Source organism: Cyprinodon variegatus, unplaced genomic scaffold (assembly GCF_000732505.1).
Source record: "Cyprinodon variegatus isolate N-32 unplaced genomic scaffold, C_variegatus-1.0 Scaffold955, whole genome shotgun sequence".
In the NCBI taxonomy this organism is placed as follows: Eukaryota; Metazoa; Chordata; class Actinopteri; order Cyprinodontiformes; family Cyprinodontidae; genus Cyprinodon; species Cyprinodon variegatus.
The window spans coordinates 161,991-174,767 of record NW_015151408.1 but is presented as its reverse complement, the minus strand read 5'-3'; the positions used below and the strand labels follow the sequence as shown (position 1 = coordinate 174,767).

Sequence of the window (12,777 nt, the reverse complement as noted above, 5' to 3'; positions counted from 1 at the left end):
AATAAAAATATATATACTATTAAAGGCAACTGATGTGTTTTATGAGTGACTCTGTGGAGAAAGTACAGAAGAAATATCTTTTATGTTCAGGCTGAACATCCAGGAGGATCAGATCAAATGTCTGACCAGAGGCAGCAACCGGACAGGAGAGCACAGCATCATGGTCCGCTTTGGTGGAGCAGAGCGCCATCTGCAGGGCTTAGTGTATCATTACACCCCAAACCCAAACATCACAAGGGCAGCTCCATCTAAAAGCTTCCTCAGGTAGTTTGCTCCATTACTCCAAAGGAACTGCTTTAAAAAGTTCTGGTTCTTTAAGTTTAGAAAATCAATATGTGAAGACTGATTAATTTTTTTGGCATTCAAGTGGAGGGAGGATCATCAAAGTCGAAGGCCACAACCTGGATGTCGTCCAGGAGCCAAAAATGAGAGTGACCCTCAGTCCGCCTGATGCTCTGCCTCCCAGACGGAGGAGGAGCATCAGGAAGAAAATGAAAGACCACCTAAACAGAGGACAGAAACACAGAGGTCCTCTGAGGAGATGGAGGAGGATTGTTCCAGAAGCAAACTGCCCAGAGGGAACACTCTGCAGTGTGAAACAAGTCGGTTTGATTCTCATTTTATTTTCCTTTGAAGTTTGAGTGGACTTGTGACTCTAAAGATTACAGCTCCCTTTTTCTCTTCTTCAGTATGAATCCCGCTGCACAGTTCACAACTCCACTCTCATCCTGTGTCCGACTCCGGCAGTGGGTTCAGAGGCCAAAGGGGCCAGGGTCAAAGTTCACTTCCTTTTGGACAGCCTCCACTTTGATTTCAGCATTGTGGGTGGTGAAACCTTCAGCTATGAGCCCAACCCCAAGCTGTTTGCCTTGAACACGAACGACCCAAACAAGCCGTACCACCACAAACCCGGCAGCATCATCTCTGTCGAGGTGAGCTTTGTCTCCTGTCTTTCTTTCTGCATGAAACCATTAAAACTGTTTGGACCAGTAATTTTGATTCAGAACATCAGCACACAGGCGTAACTTTCTAAAGGATTGGTGTGGACATGTCTCCACCAACATCATCGGATCTGTCGCTTTGAGACATCTGATTTGCGGTCGCATTTCACTGCGTACGTAGTAGCTACGTGATTGGAGGAGAGACGCACAGCAGCACTCAGTGAATTTAACTAGCAGCTACTTTGATATATGTTTAAGTAAAAGTTAGGAGACATGTTGGATAAAAAACATTTTGAGATGCCACCAAAAAATCCATTCGTTAGACATACAGAGCTTTTTCAGCAAAAACTGCAGTAGATCGTAAGTTAATACAAGTTAGAATTATAATGCTGGAAGCTTGAGAAAACATAGTTTGTTCTTCTTTACTAGTTAAAGAAATCTTTGCTTCTCAGAGGACCATGACTCCCAGTTACAGGTTAAAATTAACACATATTTTCTTATTGTACAGACAGTATCAGACTGCAGAGCTTCTACATTATCTTGAAATTTTGTTTCTGGAATCATATTAGTAAAGAGGTTCATAAATCTCTTTAAGCAGAGTACAGAGAGAAGTAGGGAGAGCTGCAGATTTAAAGGTTAAACAGGTTTACTGGGATATGCAACATGAAATAAAATAGATCTTTAAGTTTGCCACAAAGCTTACAAGAAATAAATATGCTATATTTAAAATGAAGCATATCTATTTTTCTGGATGGATGGATGGAATTTAAATGGATGGATGGAATACCATGCATCCCTAGAATTTACATTCTAGGGATGCATGGTATATCAATTTTGGCATCCGAATCGACTTTTATTCGTCATTTGTTTTATACATTAATGTTTTTGGGTCCTATAATGTAAGGCATAAAGAGGCGTCTCTCTAACTATCTATAAATATAAATATCAGTGTATTATGGTTCTCTTATATTCTCAACAAGAGGAAAGCATTCACTAAATAAATGTTTTAGCTCATTTACAGAAACCTAATAAAAGCGTTTGGATGGAGTACCTGTAGGTCCATCAGCCAACCCCCCCGAGTGTCCCCACCAACTTTCATTACAAAGTTACACCCTTGCGCCAGCAGTGGACTTATTCACTCACACGGTGATGAAATTGTTGCTGCTGTTAATTAAGGTCAAAACGTAAAAGTTACTTTGTCTTTTAGGGAGAAAACCTGGACCTTGCCATGTACAAGCACGAGGTGGAGGCCCGGATAGGAGGGGGCTTGTGTGTGGTGAAGACCCTGACCCACAACCACCTGTACTGTGAGCCAACAGCTCAGCAGCCTTCAATCACAACCAATAGGAAGCACGATGGCATGGAAAGTCTGCCCGAGTTCACTGTGAGTCAGATGAAGCGAGATGCACCTTCTTTAAAACATTTTGTTTTCAAAGATGAATTTGGTCTTAATAACAGCTTTCATTTATTTACCTACAAACTATTAGATTTTCTTATTTTTGGAGGATTTTCACAATTTTCTTAAAAGACCCACCCTTTCCACGTTTAAGAAAAAATGCACATGCACAACCTTTTACCTGCTCCTAAGAGGGAACGCCTTTTAAATGCGTGTGAGAGCATGCATGAGCCCATTTCTCCCCATGCTTGCACTGTTTAAAAGTTGCTTTTTGCATCGCTCATACAAGCTTTCTTTCCAAAAGAAGATTTGCAATTTTACTACAGGTAAAACAGCTACCTTGGGACAAGCAAGGACAGCCTTACATAAGCATATCACCAGAATGATTGACAATTAGGAGGACCACTTATTTTGATGATCCACCCAGAAAAAAAGAAAAAAAAAAACACCCTCCACCATACATTTAATAATGATGCACTAGAAGCATCTGTATCCAAGTACAAACAAAAAATAACTAATTGAAAAATGTTAATTTAAATTTTTTTTTTTGTATAACATCTCTTAACAAGCATGATTTGTTTTAGCAATCTGCCCTAAATGATGGAATATTTTAAAAGATCATCTTTAGAGACTAAATCTCTCAAGAGAACCCTTAGGCAGGAGGGGAATAATCTGTATGTGCCAGACTCATGAAAACACGAACCTTAGGTTGTATTAAGGGGATTTAGGTGCCACCAAAAAATAATGCATCATTTTAAATGGTCTTGTATTTCTAATAATGATCTAAATTCAGATTATTATAGAATAAAATCCAGAGCAACTGAGCAACCTTCAGCGGTCAACTTCTCAAATACTGCTGTATTTTGAAGGCCTCAGAAGTTTTCAGAGAACATTATTAAACAAGTCAGAAGGGAACGTAGAGGACTCAGCATTAGTCTCTACAGTTCGCTCTCTTTAGGTGGAATGAGAAAATGGTCAATTGATGAGAAGATGGGTTGAGCCAAAAACACAAGATGATTCTGGAGAAGGATATTAGAGATTAAAAACAAATGCAGGACATACCTTAAAAAAATGATTTAAAATGGTTGGATTACTGATGTATGTTTCGATTGCCTTATGACGCCTCATGATGTTACCAAAGCTGTAGACGTGTAAATGTGATCCATATTCTTAGATAAACCAGAGAATATCTGAATTTCTGTGTGCATTTCACTTCCAGGTGAAAATGGGAAATCTGAACTTCTCCCTGGGCAGAGTGCAATATGACATCCAGGCCCAGTCTACATTTCCTCTGGAGGCTCAGGTGGGAGTCGGGGTGGGAGCGTCTATCGTAGCTCTCATCGTGCTCATCATCGTGCTTATTTACAGGTAAACCTATTTTTTTATTCAGTCATTCCTTCTTCATGCATTTAATATAAAATAATCTGTGCTTACTCTGTTTCTATCAGGAGGAAGAGCAAACAGGCCATGAGAGACTATAAGAAAGTACAGATCCAGCTTGAAAACCTGGAGACCAGTGTGAGGGACCGCTGTAAGAAGGAGTTCACGGGTAAGTCCGTTTCCCCTACCAACTTTTGCTCTTTCACCTGAGAGTGAACTCACTGAGATCCTTATTCATTTTATAGACCTGATGACGGAGATGATGGACATGTCCAGCGATTTAGTGGGTTCGGGGATCCCCTTCCTCGACTACCGGGCATTCGCAGAACGCATTTTCTTCCCAGGCCACCAGGAGTCGCCACTGAGGCGAGATCTAGATGTTCCAGAGAGCCGAAGACAGACTGTGGAGCAGGGCCTGGTTCAGCTGTCCAATTTGCTCAACAGCAAACTCTTTCTGACCAAAGTAAAACCCTCAAAGCTACAGCTTCTCTATTTATTCACATAAAGCAACAGTTTTTTTTTACATCTTCTGCATGTTGTCCCTGCAGTTTATTCACACCCTTGAGGCTCAGCGGACCTTTTCCCCCAGGGACCGGGCCTATGTGGCCTCTCTTCTGACTGTGGCCCTGCACGGAAAACTGGAGTACTTCACAGACATCCTTAAAACGTTGCTGAATGACCTGGTGGAACAATATGTGGCCAAAAATCCCAAACTCATGCTGAGAAGGTGAGAACTCTTTTACCAAAAAATGAGCAAGAAACCTTTGTTATCCACCTGCTTGAGGTTTCTTTGTTCTCCCTTTTCTTTTTCTCCAGAACGGAATCAGTGGTGGAGAAACTGCTGACAAACTGGATGTCCATTTGTCTCTACACCTTCCTGAGGGTATGTCCTGCTGGATTTTAAACTAAACCACCGGCTGGGGACTCAATAATTTCAAAGTCTTTCAGTATGGCAGTGAAGAATCTTTAAATTACTGTACAGAGTAATCAGATGTATGATAATTCATGATGAAAAAAGCTTAAATTGTGGAAGCATTATCATTATCAATATTTTTAGGAAGACCCGAAGTCAAAGCTCCAGGTGTGGAGTTTGTCTAGAGTGCGGCAGGTGTTTGGTTGGAGATTTTTGGGCCTTGTAAAAAGGGCAACAAAGAGGGTACATTTCTAAGGATGCAACTAAAAACAGAATGAAATCCAGCAGTGGGTTTAAGGACAGACAAGTGAGTATTGGTGCTTTGTTTAGGATATATTGTAGTAATACTCTATAAGGTAAAGGTAAATTCTGTAGGTATGAAGCTTTCAAATTGCTTGTAATCCAGGAGAGTAGAGATATTCTCAGTTGTGTCCGTGACCCCCTAAATACCCTATCATGAGTAAAAACTGGAGAACATTTTACAAAAACTAATACTGCAACTAACTGGTTCAAAGATCAGAAGGATTTGATTTTAGATCGGTTTGCTGTAGATCTCCCAGATGGTAAACCAGACAAGAATTTATGGCTTCAAATGAAAGAATAATTTGAAGCACTAAGAATTAGTGACCAGCATGTAAAAGAAAAATCCCGTAGTTATGACCCTGTCATTATTATTGAATATATGACTAATATGAATGAATTACTCTGACCTTGAAATGGATAAAAGGTCCAATTGCTTTGCATGGTACCATAGGTTCGTGGGAAAAAATGAAATCTAAAAAAGTTGAAGCTATATTAGTATTTTCTCAATGCTCAATATTGTGACCGGACAGCCAAAAAAACCCCAACAAGATTGACACCAGACAAAAACTATAAAACGTATTCTTATACCACTTCTTTATATAATAATTATATGATAGAGTGCTTTTCAACTTAATAAATTAAAGTTCTGTGACACAGATACAGATAAACATCACAGGGCTGTTATATTTTTCTGTCACAGAATGTCTAGTTGGTGAAATATAAAAATACCAGTTTTCTTTGCTCTTATTCACAGCCTCTTACTTCTGTAAAGACTCCAACACAATGAACGTTTAATGGGAGAAGTTTAGTCCTATTTGCTTCTCAAGGTGAAACTAGGGGTATCAAAGCCAAAAAACCATAATTCAACACAATTTCCATTAGTTAATCAAACATTTCAACAAGTAGGAGACTAAGGAACAGTTCCGATACTCTGTGTTATCCTCTCTAGATTGGGTGTGAATGTTGTTTCATATGCTTTACTTATGTTATTATTATTTTATGTTTTGTACGTGTTTCTTAATAATTTTAGTAAAAAGTGGACTTTTGTTTTCTGCTCTTTTGCCTCAATCACTCACAGTTAACATAACAACAACATAACATAGTCTTATCTAAACGCTGCAAAATCTGAATCTAAAAATAAGAGAAAGAAAATCCTAAAATAACATTTTTGCTCTTAATTTGGACAGGTAAATGGGATGGTCTTCCAAAGGAATGATTTTATTTTCCTTTAAAATAACATAATTAGATTATTATGTACTGCGATGGACTGGCGACCTGTCCAGGGTGGACCCCGCCTCTCGCCCGTAGACAGGTGGAGATAGGCACCAGCACCCCTCGCGACCCCACTCGGGATAAATCGTATCAGATAATGGATGGATGGACAGATTACTATGTAACTATAATATGATTGCGGAAGAAAATTTTACTTAGTTGTTTGTTAAAGATTTGTGGTGAAGGAATAAACTCAGATTGTTTCTGTTTATTCAAACCTAAATTTTAAGTCACATGTTTTTAGGCATTGGAGAAAATAAAAAACAGTGATGTTTCAGCTTCCTGAAGAATTTTCTTGTTTGATGGTGAGATATTTGAAATGCTACAATATCTACTGTAGATACCAGTATTTGGGGGTCCTTGTTCCACCTTAGAGAATAGGGTCCAGATCCAACCCACTAATCTGTATAGTCAGAGTCGTCCTTTAAGACACGTCTGTCCTCTGACATGTAAATCTTATTGTTTTCATATAGTTATAGTGGGTTTTTTTTAATGCTGCATTATCTTCTCATAAACATGGGATAAGGCTGTTAACCAGATCGCCTGCATTGAAATCACAGTATGTCAGATCCAGTCATGAAGGGAAGCCAGTCAGAGCTGGCTGTCTAAACAGAGAACACTTGGTGTTGGAAGAAGTCCTAAATGAATAAATCCTTTCTGCTTGGCCAGGAATCAGCAGGGGAGTCGTTCTACATGCTGTTCAGAGCAATAAAACACCAGGTGGACAAGGGACCTGTGGACGCTGTGACCGGAAAAGCCAAGTATACTCTCAATGATAACCGGCTGCTGCGAGAGGACGTGGAATACCGCACCCTGGTGAGGATTAATCCACCTTGTTTCTAAGAGATTTTCATTAAAGTTTTTACCAGAAAAATCTGTTATGTCAGTGTTTTAACAGTGGCTTCTAATAGTCTTCATATCACTTTTTTTTGTCTGTTTTTGTTGTTGTTGTTGTTGTATTTACTTCTTATACACACTCTAAATCTGACCTTAATGGCAATGAGAAAGCAACAGGTTAAAGAAATCTGTAAGAAGACCGATTAGTTCCTGTCAGAGGGACCAAAAAAACTTTCTGAACATCCTTAATAAAAGGTATGGTAGGACTGGAGCAGCGAAACATGGTGGTGGCAGCATTATCCTGTGGGCTTTTGTATTAGAAGAAATGCAACATTAAGTTGGAGTTAAAGAAAAGGAGGACAAATTAGAAAGAGATACAGTTCAGTTGTTCAACTCTCAGCTTCATCAGGAAATCGAAGTATAATTATAATGTAGATTGCAATAAACCTATATTTTTGTCTCTACTCTTCCTTTAACATACCGTAATTTCAATGTCCTAAGAACTGCTCCCCATTCAATTCAATTCAAACATACTTTATGAATTCCAAATAATCATCAGGATTTCTCAGATCTATATTGGGGATCTAAGGACAGTGAGGGTTCATCAAATGGTCTTTTATATTTTTGACAACACGCTTTAAAAAGCATTTCACCTCAAATTATTCCAAACTTCTACATGTTGCATCGAGGACTTTTATATGACTACTGTCTTATGGTAATATGGTAATTTATTATAAAGCTCTGGATTAAATTAAAGTGTATACATTTTTTTAAAGGGCTCACACAAAATCCGCACCAATATCCAGGTCAGAGTCTGTAATAACAGGGTTTCCGCGGGTCATTATACATCATTAAAAGCTGTTAAATTATTATTTTTAAAAATTTTTTCAATTCTTAATTGGCATTAAAATTCATGAAAAGTTATTATTGTGGCATTTAAAAATCTTTAATTAAAAAAAAAAAAATTATAAAAGCAATTTCCTCAGATATATCAGATATAACTGGTTCCAGTTGATCATAAAGCCGTATGTTTAGAAAAGAAGCTTGAGACGGAGAAAAAACTAGAGAATGGGAAAATGCTAATTTCAACAAAAGTGGCTGGAAAACAAGGAATTCGGGAGATGGCTGCAGCCTGTTGACGGTAAAGATGACGAAGGATTTTGCTGTGTTTTTGAGATATATAGTATAAACTCTTAGGGTACTTGTTGATGGCATTAAAACTATTTCTAACTGCATTAAAAAGCATTTAATTAGAGTTACTCATGCCTGTATAAACCCTGGATAACAAAACTACAGTAGATTCTGACCTTGTTCATCCTCCATCTGTCCTTTATATTTCAGTTCAGAGTTGGAGGCTCCATTTTGTTGATATGCTGCTTTAAATCCCCCCAAAAACTTAAATTAAGTTTCTAATTGTAACAGTATGATGAAATAAAAACACCAACAGGTAAAAATGCTTTTGCAGGCCCTGTATTCCTTCTTGATGTCAACATCTGTCAGGTTGGCTCTCATGTTTTATGACACAGAAGGCTTTATTTGAAAACTCTTTTGCCATAAGGACGACTTTTTGGTTTGTTTTTCTAACTGTGGATCTCGGTCAGACTGAGAAACCTCTCTCAAAGTCTCTGATCTGAATAGTTTATTTTAAAACTTTCCCATTTCCCTGTGCAGACTCTGAATGTTGTGATACCGGCTGCAACTGCCAGCGGAGGCGCCACCAATCAGACGGTCCCTGCGAAGGTGTTGGACTGTGACACCATCACTCAAGTGAAGGAGAAGGTTCTGGAACAATCCTGGAAAGGAATGTCTTTTTCACAGAGGCCACACGTAGATTCCCTACATCTTGGTTAGTGCATCTTAGTTCAAAAACAAAGGTCTGAATGTGTAATTCATATGATAACGGAGCCTGGTGGCCAAATGTTTGGCTTGCATTTGATTAAAAAAGTTAAATGTGCAACTTAAATGATTATTGTTATCCAGAAGGATTTTCTGTGGTTTACTTTTATGGGCCACCTTTACTAAAACATTAGGATGAGGTAAAGCAAGTACCCCATGAAGATATGAGTTCAGCAAGCGGAGTAAAAAGTTGCTTCAGTTACTCTCTTCGTGCTGTGACCTGAAAGTCTTAAGTGTTTAATGATCAATGTTTCTCCTCTGCAGAATGGCGGGCAGGGGTTGCAGGACATCTCATCCTATCAGATGAGGACCTGACATCAGTAGTACAAGGCTCTTGGAAGCGTCTCAATACATTACAGCACTACAAGGTCAGGTCTCTTCGCTTCCCTCTCGATATCTTTTCAAATTATAAACACAAACTTTCCTGTATATCAGTCCAAATGTATTTAAAATAGCTAAAAGCAGTAAAGTTTGTTTAGTCAGTTTAAAACAAATGACAGTTTGTGGCTTCAATACAACAAAATGTGGAAAAGCGTAGAAGGAATAAAGGTTTCTGTAACTGTTTGTGTGCCTGCGGAAAATTTTACACAGCTGCTGTCTGATGCAGGTCCCTGATGGCGCAACCGTGGCCCTCGTTCCTAGAAGCAACAAGCATCACCTTCATGACAGCCATGACTATATGCCAGGAGAAAGTGAGTCACAAATACACATTAATACAAATACCAAAGAGACAACCTGGTCTTAGGACTACAGATACTTCTATTAGAGTTTAAAAGCACTGAGAAATTTCATTATTAGAGCTAAACAAAGTAAAAAGCAATCCTTTCCTGGGAAATAAATAGGACACTTAAAATCCTAAGTGTCCTAAGTGAATAAATAGGACAGTTTAAAATCTTTTTAAAGTAACTAGAAAGGGACACGTGTATCACGTTAGTTGCAGATGAATCTATAGATTCTGGGTACTATACTCTATAGTTACCCTTAAAGGATTAATTAAACCAGACAAACACTCCTCAATGCTAGGATGAATCTCTATAGATCTATAGAGGTAACAGTAGAAGTTTCCAGGTCCTGTTATGGATTCAATGGAGCCACTGTGAATCTTTTAAATAAGCTACTGTACAGAAAAAAACTATAAGCAGAAACACTGTCAATCAACATCCATATGTAGACATCTTTGGAGGTTTACCCTGAAAACAGCAAGAGGCTAAAAGCTCCAAAAGGGCAATACCATTGACAAAACGGGGACACAGCTTTAGTGGGAGACGCAAAAGGAGAACATTTTTGTCTTCTGGAGTTACAGTATGTTCTTCAGACACATGAGTCATAAACTGATTAAGTAGGATAACAAGAAAGGACTTGTTGGGCATAAACTAACCAGGGCTCTCCATTGAAATAATCAAATTAAAAGTTGTGAAAGTTCAGTCAAATCCCAGATCATCATCTTCTAAAGATCCCTGTGTGGGATTCCTACAGGAAGCCCGTCAGTGATGGCTTCTCAGCCAAAATGGGGGCCATGGTGCTGTCCAATATCATCCGTACTTCAAATTCAGAAGCAGTAATTCCTATGTAGACGCATTCCACCTTCCTGTTTGTGGACAGTTTTATTCTCCATGATCAGTATGGTCATGAAATCCAAAACACTGCTCTACATAATATTCTGCACATATAGGCAGCACTGAAACATATCAGTTTATAAACACTTGAACAACAGACAAAATGCTGCATATGTAATAAGAAATGCTGCAAATATTCAAAAGAAAAGTCTAACTGCTGTTTAACAGGGAATAGCATCCATCTTAAAAGCAAAAGTCTGGTATAATCCAGTTACAGAGACTTTCCTCTGACTTTCAGAGGCATTCCAGTTGAATTTTTAACTCCAGAAGATGGAAAATTGCACTATAGACTAAGATCAGCTGGTAAAGGGGTTGGGGTGCTGTAGCTTTGTTTTCCACTGAAAAATTAATCCTAAATTTATTGAGTACATTTATTATTTTTGTGTTTAACTGAATGAAATCCCTATTTTTGTTAGATAAACAATAGACTTAGGACATATTAACTTTTTTACGAGAGTCATTATTTTGTTAACTGTTTATTCTATTCTTATGCAATAAGTTTTTTAATCTGTAAATTAGAAATATGTTTTAATGATTGCATCCTTCATAGGATTATATGATCTGGAGTCTTTTGTCTTCTCTTCCACCACATGACCACTGGGTGTCACTGTTGAGTTTTCCTGTGTAAAGCTGATTAGACAGCATTTGTAGAACTGTATAAATGTGAAAATAGATTTTTTTTTTCTAAATAACTGTCTGTTTAAGGAGAATTATAGAGGAATTAAAATGTAGTAAAAGCTGAAACTTTCCCAAATATGATGAGTATAACAAAGTTGGAAAGATTTCCTTTATTATTGTTAATTCAATTCTCTAAGAAATCAGTCATTATGGTATACTTTGATGTTATTTTGGTGTGATAATAACAAAACATATAAACATAGAAGCTATTAAACTTTTAATAAATATATATTCCAGCTGGTATAATATAATGTATTTTGACAATAACTCTTTCAGTGTTTCTCTTGGTATCAGACATTTAGCTCCAGCTGTTCTCCCTTTTCCTACAGAAACCCCCATGTTGGATGATGGGGAGGAAGGTGGCGTGAGGCTTTGGCATCTGGTGAAAGCCAGTGACGAATCAGAGTTGCCGAAGCATAGGAGAGGCAGCATGAGGGAGAAGGGAGGGGAGCGAGCGAAGGCCATCCCTGAGATCTACCTCACACGGCTGCTCTCCATGAAGGTAACACAGCCATGGAGAAGAAACTGATTCTGTCAGCTAACTGGTGAAATGCAAACCATCTTTATTTTTAGCGCTAACAAAAACCAAAGAAACAAAAGTAATACAAAACTTCTGTGATTGGATTGAATCTGATGTTCCTGAAGAAAAAGAGAATCAAACTGCTCACTCCAGCCATCAGCATTAGTACCTTAAACATCAATAACATAATGTTAGTCTTCCCCAGTAGTCTGTAATGATTTATCACTGTGTGACTCTGTTCTCATACTTTGCTTCAGCCTAATGATGCAGTAAAATGTTAGTTCTTTTTCAAATGGAAGATCTTTCTGAAGAAAACAGAACTCTTTCTGTCTTTTGCCTTTTCCTCACCATCCTTCATATTTAACTCTACTCAGCTTACACTGAAGCACAGCAGCCTTAATGACCCATGGCTCTGCGCCTCTCTCAGCCTATATTTCCAAACAGAAACCTCCATCCATTGTGAACTAATGTGAGTTTCCATTATTAAAAGCATTTGAAATATTCATCTTTATGATGTATGATGGCCCAACATATTGTGCAGCAGTTGTTTTACTTTGTTGGAGGACTTTCAGGCAAACTTGGTGAGATGCAGTGGGCTGTAAGATAACATGCACAATATGACTGATAGTAAAATGAAATGTACCACATGAATGGGCATCTACACTGTTTTAGAACAGATATATTTTAAGTTGATCAAAAGACGTTTAAGATAATGATACATTTCTTTTAAAGAGCTTTTCAAGAAACCTAATTACACTTCACATATAAAGTAAGAAAAGGGGGAACAACACAAAACCGCTCAGTGAGGTTCCTTAGCTCCAGGTTGACTCTAGTAACCTGGAGCTAAACAGCCTATGACACCATCCATCGATTCCAAACAACCCTCCATGTATTATAAGATTTGTTTCATATGATATGTACACACACATACGTATATATATATATACACTATATTGCCAAAAGTATTTGCTCACCCATCCAAATTATTGGAATCAGGTGTTCCAATCACTTCCATGGCCACAGGT

At 38.1% G+C, this 12,777-nt stretch overlaps 1 protein-coding gene across 2 annotated transcripts in view; it reads left to right on the top strand.

Moving 5' to 3' along the window:
• Positions 1–12,777, top strand: part of LOC107100289 (plexin-B1-like) — a 101,428-nt gene that overhangs the window by 80,208 nt on the left and 8,443 nt on the right. For both annotated transcript variants that reach the window (XM_015398722.1, XM_015398721.1), the window contains 14 exons: positions 91–264; positions 368–602; positions 690–932; positions 2,149–2,325; positions 3,557–3,705; positions 3,786–3,886; positions 3,963–4,180; positions 4,266–4,444; positions 4,534–4,600; positions 6,875–7,021; positions 8,714–8,888; positions 9,203–9,306; positions 9,546–9,630; positions 11,562–11,734. In XM_015398722.1, the coding sequence (XP_015254208.1) occupies positions 91–264; positions 368–602; positions 690–932; positions 2,149–2,325; positions 3,557–3,705; positions 3,786–3,886; positions 3,963–4,180; positions 4,266–4,444; positions 4,534–4,600; positions 6,875–7,021; positions 8,714–8,888; positions 9,203–9,306; positions 9,546–9,630; positions 11,562–11,734 (2,227 nt within the window). The remainder of the gene's footprint in view (positions 1–90; positions 265–367; positions 603–689; positions 933–2,148; positions 2,326–3,556; positions 3,706–3,785; positions 3,887–3,962; positions 4,181–4,265; positions 4,445–4,533; positions 4,601–6,874; positions 7,022–8,713; positions 8,889–9,202; positions 9,307–9,545; positions 9,631–11,561; positions 11,735–12,777) is intronic.